The following is a 17,668-nucleotide window of genomic DNA, read 5'->3' on the forward strand; positions in this document are numbered from 1 at the left end:
ACCTTTGCTTTGACTGGACCCGGAGGAGTCGGAGCGGCTGTGCGTCCTGCTCGCTGCGGGGAGCGGGGTCTCCTCGGCGGCTTCACCGGGCTGCGAGCGACTCCTTACCGCGTCAGTCACCGAATCCTGTCGGGACGACTCCATTCAGGAACCGAAAGAAGAAAAATCCCCCACAGCAGCAACAAAAAAGCGAAGAATCTGACAGAAATCCGGAGGAAGGAGGAGGAAGCAGCCGGTCCGGAGCGGCGCAGCGCAGGAGAAGCAGCCGGGCTGGAGGAGAGGGAGGGCGGCGCTGTGGGAGAGCTCTGCCCGCCCTCTCTGGAGGCTGAGACCCCGACAGGAGCCGCGGCCGATCCGCGGAGTTTTAACTGGAAAAGAGTTTGACATGCGGGTTCAGCGGAGCAGGGGCGACCAGAAGATCTCAAAGGCCAGGGGGCCTCAGCTCAGCTCATTGTCACTTTAATTACATATATAACATTAAAATGTTCTAAAAGAACTTTAATTTATTTTCATCTTCTAAATAATAAAAATATTCAGTGTAGTAAAATATATAATTTCAGAAATATATAGAAAATTTTGTAAGAATTTAATAAATTTATAATTAGTTTTGTATTTATATTAAATAAAAAATTGCTTAAAAATCATTTAGATGTTTTGATAGAGAAAATCAATTTATGAATTTGTGCTTTAAGCCATTAAATAATTTTTAAAAAGTGAAATATTTTAATTTAAATGAAAATATATATCAACATGAACTCTCGCTGTGTGAACCTGATCATCTTCTTCATCTAAGACACAGGTGTCAAACTCCAGTCCTCGAGGGTCGCAGTCCTGCAGGTTTTAGATGTGCCACAGGTACAAAACACTGGAATGAAACGGCTTAATCACCTCCTCCTCGTGTAGATCAGTTCTCCAGTGTATTTTAAATTACCTAATTATTCTATTCAGGTGCAGCAGAGGCTCATCTAAAAGTTGGAGGACACCGGCCCTTGAGGACTGGAGTTTGACACCCCTGATCTAAGATATTTTTTAAAGTACAGCTGATTAGATGAAAATGCCTCAAAATCTAAATTTATTTGAAAAAGTAAAGACACCCCCCATAAATATCCAGTTTTTTTTTTACTTTGTTCACATTCTAAAGTTTAATTGTAACTGTTTTGTTTGATATATGAAATTTATTATTTTTGTCTGCATGGCTTTGTTTTGCTCAAGCAGAAGACAAATAAAAGCATGTTTTCCTAATCAAGGAAAAAGTTTGTACACCCCCAGATAGCTGATCTCATCATTTTTGTTCAAAATGACTTCAGTGAGATTCTGCTTCTTCTTCTCCACTCTTTTCTGTTTTTACATGTTCAACCCATTTCAAGTCACACCGCTATATCTCGGTGAGACACAGATCTGGGCTTTGACTAGGACATTCCAGAACTTTCCATTTCTTGAGAACATTTTGGGATGTTTGGAGATTTCTTCAGCATAGACAGAACCTTAGCATGTTGACAGTTGCTCTGAATATTTTCAGATCAACTGTAAAGTTTCAGCAGCTCTTACTTTACGTCCTCCAGAGTTTCTCACTGCTTGTTCAAACTGAGGCGGCCCAGACATAGTTCTGCTCAGCTCAGAACTGCTCCACACAAAATTAAAATGTGTCTGAGAAGATTGTGGAAAGATAACTATTTCCCTTTTGTTTTGGTTAAAATCATGAAAAGCATTCTGTTTCATGTTATTAAAGTTAAAAACATTTTAATTCTTTAAATATGCATTTAATTTGTTTTTCACCATAAATTGTGCATCAAACTCCAGTTTGCATCATTCTTGTGTTCAGATTTTTGTGTAATTTGACAAGTTTGTGTGTTTTATATTAACTCTAGTGTCAATTTGTTTAATAAAATACATGGAGCCTAAGATCCTCCCAAAGGACAACAAGCATGCAGATTATGTTGCAGGTAAACCTCCTTAACTGAGCTGCAGCCTTTTCTTACCGCCTCCACCTCCACCTTTTCATCATCGTTATTTTTTTTTTCTCTTTTTGCCAAAAGCAAGAGTTGCCTGGAAGAATTTTGAGGCAGAATATTGCTCCAGATTTCATCATCCTAATTAGTTAAGATGAAATAAAAGAGCTGAGTTTTATGATTATTTAACAGAGTGAAGTAGCTGGCAGTTCTCTTTCACCTGCAGTAAACAGCCTAAGGAGATCTCCTTGCATATTTTGCTCATTTCTGTCTCATCAAGATGTAAAAATCTTGTCCAGCTTGTCTTGAAAGCCAGATTCAAAAAGTAAGAATCTGCATTTTTAGAGCTGAGGTGACATTTTGTGATTATTTAGTCTGAGCTCTTAGTGAATGTTCATATTCACTCTCCACTCACTCAGAGGTGGGCAAAGTACCCAAAAGTTATACTCACGTTAGGGCAGCACTACTTCAACATATTTTACTCAAGTAAAAGTAAAAGGTATCCAAGAAATTATTCAATTAAGAGTAAAAAAGGCAAAAAGCCAACTCAAATTATCAATCATTTAAATTACATCGTCAGACCGACCAAAATAAAAAGTTAAGTGGAAGTTTTGGTATTTTAAGGAACAAAATGACAATAACTCATACAATAAAGAATAACAAAATCAGGCAAAATAAAAATGTTTCCAAACCAGTTTCGATCAATAAAAAACTCCTGAAACTTTAGCAAAAACTGCAGGTCTGTGTCTGTGTCTGGTGGATCTTTAGTTAAATCCTGTTTGTTTTTCACTTAGTGGGTAGAAAATCCAGAAATTTTACTCAAGTAAGAGCAGAAATAATTCATAATACCACTGAGTAGAAGTAAAATGTACAGCATAGTAAAAATACTCCTAAAAGTACTTTTTTTCTAAATGTTATTCAAATGTAAATGAGTAACTAGTTACTACCCAACTCTGCACTCACTGCAAAAAACAACTTATGTAACTTGGATGTATATTTTCCTCTCGTGGTGGCGCCCCCTTGTGGTCCGCTGCCCTGCAGGAATCACTGATGTCGACAGAGGCCAATGCATCCACCTGAACTTCATCTGGACACGCTCACCTGTATTTTACACAGTAGATCACAGACTATCACTGAAGAGAGAATGTTGTTCCTGAATGTCGGTACTGAAACGTTTCCTGTTCCAATCTGAACTCCCTGCAATCCTAATTTATGCAATATGACTTATTAAAATGCATCTAGATTCAAAGAAACCCACTGAGCGCTAATGCAGGGCATTATAATTTTAAAAGCTCCCTTTGTAGTTTAGTGTTTTATCAGTGCAGGATGTGATGAAATGATCGTGACACTCTGTTGGAGAAGTGAAACCGTGTGGCTCGGTTGCAGTGCGGGAACATCTGAGAAGGTTTTAATTTGATTCTCAGTGAAGTTCTGCAACAATCATCCAACAAAAACAGCAATCAGCTCTGAATAAAACTCCCATCTGCCCTCTTCACAGGCTTCATGCTGAAGTCCTTGAATCCTTGAAATCCTTGAATTTCTTAATAAAAGTCCTTGAACATGCTTGATATTCAAACTACACAGTTTTGTAGTAAAGTGTGATCTAACATTTTATGAAAAGCCTAAAACTGGAAAACATTTACAGTTATATTTTTATCATTGTGAAATTAAATCAGACTTATTATTATTATTATTATTATTATTATTATTATTATTATTATTATTATTATTATTATTATTATTATTATTATTATTATTATTATTATTATTATTATTATTATTATTATTATTATTATTCTTATTGTTGTTACTTATTGTTATTTTTTCCGGTCAGAAACAATTACTAAAATTATTTCTATTTGCTAAACAAGAAAATCTAACATGAACATTTTTACAGTTTTTTGTGTGACTGTGTTTTCTGTTCAATCATTTGAATCAATTATTTGTTTGGATTGTTTCTATGTAATAAATGTTTATTATTCCTATGGTTTGATGACTTATTGATTTGTGTAATTTAAATAAACGTTAGCTTTTATTTCAAACGTTGTGCAAACATATTCAAATAATTGTTTGTGTTAAATTAGTGTTTTCTTGTCGAACCAGTCAGGTGTGTGAGAGACATTTTGTTATATTTTAGTTTCTCTTGTCCCTGCTGTAAAGTGAACAACTCCATCACAAGACATTATTAATATCAGAGATAAATTATACCATAAAATAGTGATTTGAAACTCTTTTTTAGTTGTTTTTATCTACAAATCATGTGAAAAGTTTGAAGACTTATGATTATAATGCTGGAAAAGTGTACAAACTACTTTTTTGGCTACAGTTAATAATTTCTGAGTTATTTCAAGATTCAAGATATTTGTACTTGAAACAAGACAAAATTCTTATATGTGTTTGCATGTACATTTAGACTTTCTGATTTCAAAATTCAACAGTATCTCCTTGAAGTCAGAGTATCAGATTTGGAGAATGTCCAATAGAAGAAGGAACATGATGAAAATATGTAGAAATAACCTTTTTATTTGTATTTCTAATCACTTCTCATTAAACCAGTCAGTTCTGTGAAACGATGTTCCTCCACACTTTGAATAAATGGAGAAATGTTTTTCTGCACACTCACAGATCTGATCTCAAACTGCCGTCACAAACTGAACGCAGCAGAAACTTAAAGAACAAATCTGCTCTCCTGACGGCGGGAGCTGATTGCTTCAGAGGAGCTGGATGTTCCTGATAAGAGCAGAAATATTCAGCCAGGCGGTTTCACAGCGCAGAACACGGCCTGCAGACTCAATAATTCATACAGACAGAGGAGCGCTGAATTATTGAACTGAGCTGTTAGTACAATGAAACCTCCAGCGCAGAAGTCCAGAGAGCCGCTCTGTTTCCGGTGGAGATTCACAACAAGAAACTGACAATAGCTGTTTATCCCTGACCTTTGACCTGTTGGAGAGCCTTTAGACACTAGAACCAGACAGAACCGTCCAGCCTGAGGTAGAACGAAATGTTTAAAATCCAACCAAGTTACTTTGTCCTCTTACTTTGAATAAGGTACAGATTAGAGACAGAGGAATCTGTTCATTCAGGAACATAAACGGCAAATTATTTTTAATAAAACTTAAAGGCAGTGCTGCAACCCGCAATTATTTTAGTAATCAATTATTCTGATGATTAATCAACTAATCATCAGAATAAGTGGTTAAAGTTACTCCTTATTTAATGGCTGAAATCTTTACATGTAGTTGGTTCTAAAACATATATATAGGATGGACCTAGCCTGGTGTAATTTAACAAAGAAATACATAAAATATAGTTGATATCCACCGCGACAGCCCATTGGTTGATTTCATTAAGGGACATTGGGCTTATCCAATGAAATCCCTCGGTTCTCCTTGGCCCGCCCCTCTCCGCCGAGGTTATAAATAACGCCACTTCAGCTAACAGGAGTCCGAGAAAAGTGAGCTTTAATTTTAATGAAAACATTGTCACCCACCGTTATTCTTTATAGCTATTGAAGCTATTAAGACAAGACAAAGCAGTGGCAGCAGATGAACTTACAGTCATATGAGTAAACTTCAAATACAATAAAACTTCGTGTCCCATGTTACCACTAATGTCATGATTGGTGAGATTTGACAGATGGCTAACAAACATTTACATGTATATAATAAACATAAATGCAGAATGCCTGTGTTGTCATAACTTGTAGTTTACTTCATATCCACAAGGTGGCAGCAGTTAGCAAGAGATGTCAAATTAGAATGAGTAGAAGAAACATTTTTATATTTAATCATAGCACATTGGAGCACAGTTGCCTTGCAGCAAAAACTTCTGGGTTCGATTCCCGACCCGGGGTCTTTCTGCATGTCCTCCCTGTGCATGGTGGGTTCTGTCCGGGTTCTGTCCGGGTTCTCCGGCTTCCTCCCACAGCCCAAAAACAAGACTGTCAGGTTAATTGGTCTCTCTAAATTCTCCCTGTGTGTGAGTGTGTGTGTGCATGGTTGTGTGTCCTGTCTGTCTCTGTGTTGCCCTTCGATGGAGCAGCGACCCGTCCAGGGTGACCCCGCCTCTCCCCCGTTGACAGCTGGAGAGGAACCGGCAACCCTCCCCACCCCAATGGGATAATGGTGTACAAAAAATGGATGGCACATTGGTTCCAGTGTTGCAAAAAGGATAAAACTATAACTATTGTGCAGTTATTTATTTATTGTTTGTCAACCACTAGGTTTGTATCCACATACAACTGTATCAGAATCACATCACAGTGGGAAAAGAAAAGTCAATCCTAAACTCTTTCAGTTTTAGCTTAGAGATATAAAGGGATAAATGTGTTGTCCTTAGAAGCTTTTGAGACAGCATTAAACTTAGGAGAACAAGAAGCAAATATATTTTGAGAAGGATTGAAGTAAACATGCAACTTTAAAAAAAAAAAAAAAAAAAAAACACTACAGAAACTCTGAGTCCGGGTTAGAGACACCACCAGGTTGATCATCCAGCAGAGCGTGAAGGTCCTGCAGCTCCTTCCATCCCCAGGCTGCCGATGAGGGGATTATCACCAGGTGTGCAGCCTGCAAAGAGCCTGACCCGCCCTCCAACAAAGATCGTCTCTGAAAGAGAACTCTCACTCTCATAAAAACACACACCAGAATCCTGACACAAAGTTGTTGCCATGAAGGTGGCTCTACAAGTTGGATCATGAAGTTTGATTAGTTTTGCTGCTATATTTGGCTTTTCTCTGGTGTTTTTTGCAGTTAAGATGAAATGTTTTCAGAACCTCTTCAAGACCAAATTATTTTTATTACGTCTTAATAGAAAAGACATTAGAAGGTGGACTTTGGTTTTGTCAAACATTTAAAGAATTAAATACTGTGGATTCAGAGCTGGTTTTGTGCCACCGTTTAGCTGCAGTGCAAATTATATCCACATGGTGTCAGTGTGGAGCTTCTTTGCACACCATCCGTTTAATACAATTAATTAGATTTCACCATATCTGAAAACTAATGTACCTTTCTGCTTAAACAGAGTCTACAGGATGCACTAATGGTGAGATTATTGAGGAAAGGTCTAATTATTTTCTGGATCAAACATCTTAAACTGCTAAGCACTTTAGAATAGCCATGACCACAAAAACCAATAGATAATTTCAGCATCTAAAATTTCACCTGTCCGCTTCACTCAAGCAGGAATAGAAGGTGTGTGAAGATTATTTTTCTGCTGTGTTCTGACGTCCAGATGAGGGATTAATTATTCATCCAAACAGAGCAATTCTGTTTTAAAAAAATTAAGTCCAATATTTCCCTTAAGACCTGCAGAAAAGTCTGAATGCTGTGCAGGTACATGACCTGAAGGAGACTTTTACAGTCAGTTGAAAACGGGGAGGAGACCTGGACTGCATCCAGCTTTTTAATGTAAACAGCTCAAGATTTTTACAAGGACCAGCCTGAAAGGTCTGAATGTTCGCTAAAAAAAAAGGCTGAAGTCAAATTCTCTGTAGCTTAACCTTAAAAAAACTGGAAACCCTTTACTCCAGTCACTGACAGCACAGGAGGATGTCTTCTCTGATTTAATAAAGAGGATTTAACTGGAAAAATTGATTTTAGTTAATATAAACCAGCAGATTGTATTGATTGATAGCTCCAGTTAAAATTGTTTTTTAAGGCAGAATTAATTCAAATGTCACATCATTCAACAGCATTGAAGAGAAATCTGGCTAATATTTGGGTGACTCCATCCCACACAACATTTTCAAAAAGTTTTATAAAAAAACAAAACTGTATCACTAAGTTTAGAGTGGAAACAAAAAAAGCATTTTTATGAACATGATGTTCATAATGCTGATATTTTAAAACGACTTCAACCAAACCATGAGCAACATTTAAAATACAAGAGCATTTTAACATTTATCTATAAAAACATAAATGTTTTGTTGTTTTAATATTGCCCATCCTTATTTATTTTATTATTTTAGACCCACATATCTGAGTGTCTTCATTTCTCACTAAACTGCTGGATCTCTCAGCATTTTGTTGTGAATTCATGTTTAGCTGATGTTGGCCACCAAAATACATTCACACACATCCAAAAATAACTTCCACAATCAGCACTTATTTTATATTATTTTTTTCCCCACCAGGGGGTCTTTTTGTGTCTCTAGTGTCCCTTATACCACAGTAGGCTGACAGGAAAGGGGGAAGACATGTGGCAAATGTCGTCGGGTCCGGGAATCGAACCCGCGACGGCCGCATCGAGGACTGAGGGCCTCCAGGCGTGGGGCGCGCTGACCTCTACGCCACCGGATCACGCCCCAACAATCAGCACTTATTAAACATATTCTTTAAGGATTGCTGTCAGTTTTTTCATCTTTTCTGCACTGAACTAAGATTAGTTCTTTATTCTTATTCATAATATCCAAGTTTCATGTAATATAGGATCAATAGCATAGGATGTTTTTTACTGATCAACAGTACCGACCCGGTTTCTTAAAGTCTCTCCAAATCCAAAGACGGTCCATATTTTCCAAAGTTGTGGTCGCGATAATATTGGAGTATTCACAGCGACTGTAACTCAGAGGAAGAACGTGGAAGAGGTTCCAATCTGGGGGATCTGTTGGACGGATACCCAGGTGTCTCATACATAAACCCAAATATACATCTTCAATATAAAGAGGCTTAATGTGTCTGGAAGCCTCAACGAGCTTTTTGGTGAGATCCAAAGACAAAATGTAGCCCAGACCCAGAGCATAGGGAGGATAAACATCTTCGCTCATAAGATCAACAGGCATGTAGAACTTGAAATTGGGATCTCTGGAGACTCGTTCTGCATGTGTCACCAGACCGGTCATGTAGTTTGTCCTTGGAGCTTTGAGGAGCAAGTCGACCAGATTGGGAACATTTAGAAACATGTCTGAATCGATTTTCATGGCGTAAGCGGCGCTGGAGCAGTAGGAGTTCAGCCACTCCAGCATCACCATGGTCTTTATGGTCAGGTTCTTGTAGCAGTCCACAAAGTCTCCCTGGATGAGGTCCTGATGCTCTCTGCTCTCCTGCAGCAGCTGCCGGTGGACCTGCTCTGCATCGTCTCCAGTCTGCATCCCCAGCAGGAAGAACAGCGCCACCACTTGGTTGTTAACCAGCTTCTCACTTCCCCAGCTGTTACGGATGATGTCGCGATGAGCTCGGTTGCGTGGTGCCACTTGTACCATCAGAACCACAAACGGATTCTCCTGCTTACATTTCAGTTCCTCGTTGATAGTGAAGTGGTACTCATAGGGGTACTCCACCAAGTACGGTCCAGGAGACACATAAGGAGCCGCTATCCGTTGGGCAGTCTGGGTTTCTGGCGTCTTCTTGGTGACTCGTGATGAAACTGTACTCTGCCGTTGAGTCGTTGGCTCCTGCGTTGTGGCGACGCTCGTAGTTTCTGGAAGTTCAGCAGCGGAGTTTGTTGAATTATTTTGCATCGACCATTTAAGGTTCCAGACAGGTACCATGTTCCTTATGTTTGTGCTGCAGTAAAGCAGCACAACTCCCAGAACCAAAAAGAAGAAGAAGCATTGTTTTTGTGACAGAATATCACTGCTCTTCATTTTCAGCCTGGACACAAAATGAAAGAAATGTAAACGTTATATTAATATTTATCCTTCTGAATTACCAAAACATTTAGTTCAATGAATAAAAATCAAAAAAGTGGTAAAAATAAATCTTTCATAATAATAACACATTTTATCTTAAAGCTTTTTTCAGGATTCTCAAGGGACAATTTAAAGCAAAAGCAACATTTGGAAAAGAATTACCATGAAAAAGAGACGGGAAGAAACTACTATTACTATATTAACTACTTTTAAATGTTTGAAAGTGTGAACTCTTGAATACTAATGTCATGTAGGCTGCGGCCATCGGACAAGAACCAAAGTGCAGAAAGAACAAAGATCAATCAATCAATCAAACTTTATTTGTAGCACATTTCAGCAGCAAGGCATTTCAAAGTGCTTTACATCAAATCAAACACAAAAACACAATGCAACATAGAATCAACAATCAAAACACAACATCAAGTCAGATTCCATTAATAAATTTGTAATTTATTACGTTTCAAATAAAATCCTAAACAAGTGGGTTTTTAGTTGAGATTTAAAGGAAGTCAGTGTTTCAGCTGTTTTACAGTTTTCTGGAAGTTTGTTCCAGATTTTTGGTGCATAGATGCTAAATGCTGCTTCTCCTCGTTTGGTTCTGGTTCTGGGGATGCAGAGCAGAACCAGAACCAGAACCTGAGAGTTCTGGAAGGTTGATACAACAGCAGCAAATCTTTAATGTATTGTGGTGCTAAACCATTCAGTGATTTATAAACTAACAACAGTATTTTAAAATCTATTCTTTGAGCTACAGGGAGCCAGTGGAGGAACTTTAAAACTGGTGTTATGTGCTCTATCTTCCTGGTTTTAGTCAGAACTCCAGCAGCAGCATTCTGGATCAGCTGCAGCTGTTTGACTGATTTGTTGGACAGACCTGTGAAGACGCCGTTTCAATAATCAATACGACTGAAGATAAACGCATGGATGAGTTTCTCTAGATCTGGCTGAGTTGTCAAATGAGCCGTGATTTCATGAATAAGGCCTAAAACGCTTACAAAAACTGGGAACTCAGAACCTGAGATGGTACAGACAGAGCAAACTGGAGGGAGCAACAGCCAGTAATGAGTCTGAGAGGAAGATATTCAGAATGACAATTAACTAATCAGGGACACTGATTGCTGCTGGGAAGGGAGCGACTGACGCTTAATGAGGTAAATGAGGAAGGGGAGAAAATGACAAAGATACAAAGATTAAAGTACAAGGAGAGAACCTCAATAAAGGCAGAAATAAATGCCAAATCTAACAAAAATAACACCTAAAAGGAGAAACTAAGCTAACAGGGGGAATAAACTAGAACGAGAAGATAATACAAAGTATTATCCAAAACTCGAGCACTGAACAAATTGAAAGAATAAACTGGGCTCGGTAAAATATACTGAAATAAGAAATTATTTTTCTAACTAAGGAAAATCTTGTGGTTTCACCAAGAATAAAAAAGCCAGCAGGGAAGCAGAAATACGAAAAACACCGTTAATCAGACCCACAACAGAAAGGCTGAGGATTGGCATGAACATAAATTCATAAAATAAAATAATTATGACCAATCAAAGCTATTTCTCTCCTTTATTAAGTTTTTATTCATTAAAGAAATCCGATCAACATAAGACCTGATGTTAGTAAATCTGAGGTGGTTTTTATATTTTTCAGACCAGAGTGACCATCCAAACCTCATGGTAGGAAATGTTTTGCACAAACTGCAGCTGCTACCGTCAGAAATATCAATAACAGCAGCTGCCATTTATCCTATGTATAGGATTCTTATCTACCATATCGTCACCTTTCTAAAATAAGTTACCTTCTTTGACAAAGTCAGGTAACATTCAAAGTGTAATGTAAAATATGCAAATGTCAAAGGTGACTGCAACACTCGCTACTGCAAAGATTGAAATCTGCAGCCCATAAATCCAGCGTCCTGCCTGAGACTCTTCACTGCTCTCAGTCTGGCAGGAGTTGCTCTCAAGTTCTGACAAACACTGAAATGGAAGCGTGCAAATTCACACACAGGTTGAAAATATTAAAAATTAAGAATGAAATTTACAACATTAGAAGAAATAATGGTAACATTCAAAGTGTTCAAAGTGCAATGTAAATTAAAGCTGCAAGCAGCCTCGTGCGGCCCTCGCAGCAAGCGCTGCTCCGGCGCACTGGCCACCGCGGAGTTCCAGCCGCCGCGGAAGCTCTCGCACCGTTACCAGAGCCGTTGCCCGCTTGCCACAGCAGGAGCTGTCACGAACCTTCCCCGCCCGATCGCCCGCCAGACGACACACATGAATGCGTTCGGGAGCGGTCCCCGACGACTCACAAAAAATCTGGCGCAGATCGGTCCATGTACAGCAGTTAAATTGCTGATGGAAAAACCTAGGGGGCGCAGTGGAGTCAAATTACATTTCAAAACTTTTGAGCTCTTTAGAGGTGACCACAGGTCTTACATTTTGAATTTGGTGCCAATCGGATCATCCATGTGTCATTTAAAGACAATCGTATAAATATGGCGAGGGTTTGATATTCGCCATCTGGCCACGCCCACACGGTTCAGTCAGCATTGACAGAGTTCATTATATTATCATTTATGTCACCGTACACTGCATTAAACCTATATAAATAACAGAAAAACTTAGACATACAGCGGGTGACTTCCTGTCGGAAGTGGGCGGGGCTTAGATGACGTCACACTATGACAACACAACAACATTCTCTGGACACAGTTTCATGTTGAATGGGTCAAAGGTGTAAGATAGCGACCGTTCCCAGTAAAACATGACACTTCCTGTTCTCAGGGGGCGTGGCCTAAGTGATGTCATCATTTCACCATTGGGTGTTGTAGGAGACCCGAAGAAGATCAATCACTGAAAGTTTGGTTGATCTGAGAGTTTTTGAGTGGGAGATTTAAGAGTTTTGTGTTTTGTGGCGAATAGTCAAAGTTTGACACATAGCCACGCCCACATACTTTGAAGTACGAGAATTCCTTTGATAAATTTTCACCTTTGATGCCTCAAGTGTGTTCTGAGCGATTTTGAAGTTTGTATCTGAAAAACTGTAGGAGGAGTTTGATCAAATACGAAGGCTGTAAACATCAAAAATGGGGTCAATTTTGGAACTTCAATCCAAAATGGCCGACTTCCTGTTGGGTTGAGACCATGGCTCCAAGAGACTTTTTTGTACATCAGGACAATATACAGATGTGTAAGAAGTTTCGTAATTCTATGGGAAAGCATGGCTTGGGGCTGATCATTTAAAATTTTCTAGGGGGCGCCATAAAGAAATCAGGCCATGCCCACCAAATTTTATTATGGATTCCTGTCTTGGGGTGGATAAAGATCCATCCTAGTGAGTTTGGAGAAGCCTGGCCCAAAACTGTGGAATTCAGAACCAAACGTATGACAGCGGCGTTAGACTTGAGGCCCTGGTGATACTCGAACTGGTCCTCCTTGATGATCCGCTCGTTAATGTCTAGCGCCATGCTGCACGCCTCCACAAAACGCCTGCAGGCAAAGAAAGGAGCAAAACGTAAACTTTAACAAAAATCCTGAGAAATTATTTTTTCTCATTATTTTGATTTGTCTCAATCAATCAATCAACCAATCAATCAATCAAACTTTATTTGTACAGCACATTTCAGCAGCAAGGCATTTCAAAGTGCTTTACATCAAATCAAACACAAAGATACAATGCAACATAGAATCAACAATAAAAACACAACATAGTCAGATTCCGTCAATAAATTCGCAATTGATTACGTTTTGAATACAACTCTAAACAAGTGGGTTTTTAGTTGAGATTTAAAGGAAGTCAGTGTTTCAGCTGTTTTACAGTTTTCTGGAAGTTTGTTCCAGATTTTTGGTGCATAGATGCTAAATGCCGCTTCTCCTCGTTTGGTTCTGGTTCTGGGGATGCAGAGCAGAATCAGAACCAGAACCTGAGAGTTCTGGAAGGTTGATACAACAGCAGATCTTTAATGTATTGTGGTGCTAAACCATTCAGTGATTTATAAATTAACAACAGTATTTTAAAGTCTATTCTTTGAGCTACAGGGAGCCAATGGAGAGACTTTAAAACTGGTGTTATGTGCTCTATCTTCCTGGTTTTGGTGAGAACACGAGCAGCAGCATTCTGGATCAGCTGTAGCTGTTTGATTAATTTGTTGGACAGACCTGTGAAGACGCCGTTACAATAATCAATACGACTGAAGATAAACGCATGGATGAGTTTCTCTAGATCTGGCTGAGACATTAGTCCTTTAATCCTGGAAATGTTCTTCAGGTGATAGAAGGCCGTCTTTGTGACTGTCTTTACATGGCTCTGAAGGTTCAGGTCAGAGTCCATCACTACTCCCAGGTTTCAGGCTGATCGCTGGTTTTTAGTTGTAATAACTGAAGCTGTGCACTGACTCTAGATCGTTCCTCTTTAGGTCCAAAAATAATAACTTCAGTTCTGTTTCTGTTCAGCTGGAGGAAGTTTTGGCACAAATGCGCTTTTTCACATACAGGAAGGTGTTGGCGGCTGGGGACGAGAGCGCACGCGAGGCCCGGGTGAGTCACGCATGCAAATGTGGCAAAACGAGCAACGAAAATGTAAAACAAGCAAACAAACAAAAGCATCATTTACCCCCCACCCACCCCCACCCCCACCGGTATGGGAGGCTGCAGGGAGTTAAACAGAAGGAGTGTCAGTGTTAGGAAATGGAGACAATGCAGAGGCCTGCAGGGCGGTGGTACTGCTCCAGAGAACCCGGCTGCCAGCCGCTCATACTACCGTTCCACATCACACACCACGCATCCCAGGTGTTAAAGCGTGTGACGACTCGTTCAATTTTCGCTGTTGATGTTTTGTTTTGTTTTTTTCTTTATCATCCCAATCACAATGAAAACAAATGCATAATTAATGCCGATCTGATGGCGACTTCAGGACTGAAAGAAAAACAAACAGCAGCACTTCTCCAAAACCGCAGCCTGACTGCACCATCCTCACCTGTTGTGTCAATAAAAAACTCTGATGTATTTTAGTTTGTGTGACACGTCACCATAGTGACGAAGAGGAAAGAAGACGATACAGAGCTACCTGCTAGCAATCTTGCTGAGTTTTTTTTTTTTACTATTTATATAAATACATTTTTCACAAATATTATATGAAAGAACATGATTTGAATAAACGGTACAGAAAATTTTGCTCTTTCTATTTCATACTTTTCAGATTTGTACCTCTAAAAACTGAATATTTATTTATCTTCTTTTAAGTTGCAGCTTGACAAAATGTGAAAAAGTTCACACTTTCATGCAGTGTGTGTGTCTGTGTGTTCCTTATGTACTTGTGAGGACGGTCCTCCTCTTGCACTGCTCCTCCACGCCGCCGTGTTTCTTCCCCGACAGCGTGTACGGCGTCTCGAACACAAAGTTTCTGATGTTGAGGCACTTCTCGAAGTCCGTCTTCTTCTCCGGCGCCTCCTTCTCGTCGAAGTAGGGCTTGACGAACGTCACCTGGACGTAGGCGAACCTGGAGTCCAGCTCCTTGGGGTTCACCTGAAAGATCAGCCAGAAGGTTTGAGAAAAGGACAGATGTGGAAGGAATCAAAGAGTCGCTGAGGGAAAGCAACTTTCCAACCGTAATAAAAGGATTAGAGTAAAAAGTTGAAACATTTGGCTTAAACATCACATGTAATCCTCACTGGTACCTCTCAGATATCAAATCAATCAGCTGAGACTCTATAATGACTCTATAATGCTGGAGAAAGAACATTTCCCAGCATTAACTTGAACTAATGATATTTTGTTAACACAGCAGTGGGGCTGCAAAGCCAAACACATTATTTACATCCCAGACTGTGTTTCAGCTCCGCCTGCAGCTCTCCAATTAAAGTGACCATCGGTTTGCTGCCGGCACCTTGATGGAGTCCTGAATGATCTTGATGTTTTCTGGGCCAAACTTGTCTCCGTAGAGGGTGAGCAGGCGCAGCGAGATCTCTGACAGGCCGGTGAGTTTGGGCTCTTTGTAGATGTACTCCTTTCCATCCTCTTCCTCGAAGAAATCCTGTCGACGAGAACAGAAGCTCGCTGAGCATTAGCTCCGCTTTAAAACGAGGAACATGCTCCACAAGATAAACATCCACAAGATAAACATCGGTCTATTTATTGAACTCGCCGCTGCGAGTCGGTGAACACAACCTCGGCTTTAAGTGCTTCCAGTAAGACGAGCTAATTCTGCCAAGATTTCAACTTCCACGTTTTGATTTCTCGTGTTGCTTTGTGAAGTGCGTCAGTCTCTGTAATACCGCAACCAGCCCAACACCGCACTTCACAGCCAGGATCGTGTTCTCAAGCTTGCAAGCTCTCTCATTTTGCCTCTAAATATAACAAAAGTAATCCAGGCCAAAAACGTAGTTTGGCTCCAGAAACTAAAGCCTTCGTCCCTGTAAGCATTTACAAACTGTAATCTGTGTTTTTGGCTTCCTCCTTGCTGAGCGGCGTTTCAGTCCGTTTCAGTTCCATCTTGTTTCACTGTAGGTAACAATTCATCGACTGCTTCAAATACTTAGATTATTAAAATTCCTTGAGGCAGATAATTTGCCTTGAATCTTCACTAAATGGTGTTTTTACGAACGCGCCATGTTCCGGACGGATGATTGTTTGTGTTGCGCAACACTCTCACTTCTGCCAATGAGTTGTTGATGAATGCTAAGAGTTAGCATAGCAAACGTCCTCTTTTCCTTGGACGCGTCCACTTTTCATGTTCTGTCTATTGACTGAAGATGAATATGTAAATTAAAATGTTCCATCTTAATGCATCTTTCTAAGCCTGCTGCTTTATTATCCTTATTAAATGAAATACAATTTCATTTGTTTTTATTTTTGCCCAGGTTGACTTAAAAAGTCAGGTCCATTCTCTAAGGTCTAAGGTTTTCTAAGCTTATCATAGTACTTACCAATGTTTTTCTTTATCCAATTTTTTTATTCGATTACTCGATTAATCGTCAGTGTAATTGGTAGATCACTCGAAAAGTGACATTTCTCCTGAAGCTGAAGTCTCTCTCCTGGATGAATAAACCCAGCAGAACGTACCTGCCCATAAAAAGCCACTCTGAAATACGTCCCCAGCAGCCTGCGGCCTGACTGGATCACCTCCATGATTTTGTTGTAGGCTCTGTGCAGAGTGTCATACAGGCGGCTCAGTTTCTGAAACACAACCAGCCAGAAGAAACAAGTCATTTATAGGATCTGCTTCATGTCCACGGAGTAAACCAAAGATTTCACGTAGCACAAGGACTGAATATGCAGATAAAATAAAAGGAGGAGCCGATGAGAGCAAACACAGTCACTGCCGTGTCTCCACCCACAGAACTGAAGAGCTCCTTCAGAGGCAGCCTGGTGCATCCTGGGTAAACAGAGGAGCGTTGTCCCAGCTCCTTCCTCCCTGCAGCTGTTTGACTTCAGGATCACCACAGCTCCCAACAAACTCAGGAAGTGTTTTCATTCCTGTCTCAATATTCTTGCAAATAGCCTGTTTTTGTGTTCCAAATGCACATTTTGTACCATTTTTTAAAATACTTACATTTTCAAAAACTGTAAGGCACTTTTTTTCTCCTGCTGTAAACTTGCCTTACTGTGCAGTCGCTTCCACTTCCTGCGTGTTATAGTTTACCTCGTGTGGATCTCCATGGTTTATATTTGGCTGTCACTCTGCTGCTGTCCTCGCTGAGGGACAATAAGAATATTTCTGTTCTATTCTGTTGTATTCAATAAGTGAATAAGTAGCTATGTGTGTTTTTAAATGTGCTAATGCATTAGCTGTCCTTCAAATTGTTTTTGATGACGAGATGGTATAAGAATAATTTACTCAGGATAAAAACACAAAGAAAGTAGCAAAAAAAAACAGGAAAATAAGTGGAGTAAATACAATTATTTGAATTGTTTAAAGCCAAACTAGAAAAAAAATCGATAAATATTGCATTGAGGATAAAGAAAAATTAAGAATAAATTAATTCAGTTACTAAAAGTCAACTACAGGGAGTCTCAGGTGTGTTTTTAAAAATTGTCAGTCTCTGTAAGGTCTGTGGGCAGCAGAAAATGATGCTTCTCTTTGGGTTTTTATTTCTATT

At 39.5% G+C, this 17,668-nt stretch overlaps 3 protein-coding genes across 4 annotated transcripts in view; all 3 read right to left on the reverse strand.

Annotated features, from left to right (window-relative positions):
- The window catches only part of LOC122824515 (nuclear receptor ROR-alpha A-like), a 48,746-nt gene extending 48,317 nt beyond the window's left edge, over positions 1–429 (reverse strand). For both annotated transcript variants that reach the window (XM_044105267.1, XM_044105257.1), the window contains exon 1: positions 3–429. In XM_044105267.1, coding sequence (XP_043961202.1) covers positions 3–144 — 142 coding nt within the window. In that variant the 5' untranslated portion in view covers positions 145–429. The remainder of the gene's footprint in view (positions 1–2) is intronic.
- A 7,867-nt stretch (positions 430–8,296) lies between these two features.
- LOC122824521 (beta-1,3-galactosyltransferase 1-like) lies at positions 8,297–9,556 on the reverse strand. Its single transcript, XM_044105293.1, has one exon. The coding sequence runs from the start codon at positions 9,532–9,534 to the stop codon at positions 8,407–8,409; it is 1,128 nt and encodes a 375-aa protein (XP_043961228.1). The 5' UTR covers positions 9,535–9,556; the 3' UTR covers positions 8,297–8,406.
- A 2,637-nt stretch (positions 9,557–12,193) lies between these two features.
- On the reverse strand, positions 12,194–16,785 carry LOC122820310 (dedicator of cytokinesis protein 11-like). Its single transcript, XM_044097643.1, has 6 exons — positions 16,632–16,785; positions 15,457–15,603; positions 14,885–15,095; positions 14,064–14,079; positions 12,955–13,061; positions 12,194–12,216 (listed from the first exon to the last, which is right to left on the reverse strand). Exons 1-6 carry the CDS (start codon positions 16,776–16,778, stop codon positions 12,194–12,196), a joined length of 651 nt encoding a protein of 216 aa, XP_043953578.1. The 5' UTR covers positions 16,779–16,785.
- Between the last annotated feature and the right edge of the window lie 883 nt (positions 16,786–17,668).

Source organism: Gambusia affinis, linkage group LG02 (genome assembly GCF_019740435.1).
Source record: "Gambusia affinis linkage group LG02, SWU_Gaff_1.0, whole genome shotgun sequence".
Classification (NCBI taxonomy): domain Eukaryota; kingdom Metazoa; phylum Chordata; class Actinopteri; order Cyprinodontiformes; family Poeciliidae; genus Gambusia; species Gambusia affinis.

Coding starts and splice junctions, on each gene's coding strand:
- LOC122824521 (XM_044105293.1), bottom strand. CDS start 9,534: ATGAAGAGCAGTGATATTCTGTCACAAAAACAATGCTTCTTCTTCTTT.
- LOC122820310 (XM_044097643.1), bottom strand. CDS start 16,778: ATGACTTGTTTCTTCTGGCTGGTTGTGTTTCAGAAACTGAGCCGCCTG. Junction 15,096..15,456: donor TCATTCAGGACTCCATCAAG/GTGCCGGCAGCA, acceptor CTGATCTTTCAG/GTGAACCCCAAGGAGCTGGA. Junction 12,217..12,954: donor GTCTAACGCCGCTGTCATAC/GTTTGGTTCTGA, acceptor CACTTCCGACAG/GAAGTCACCCGCTGTATGTC.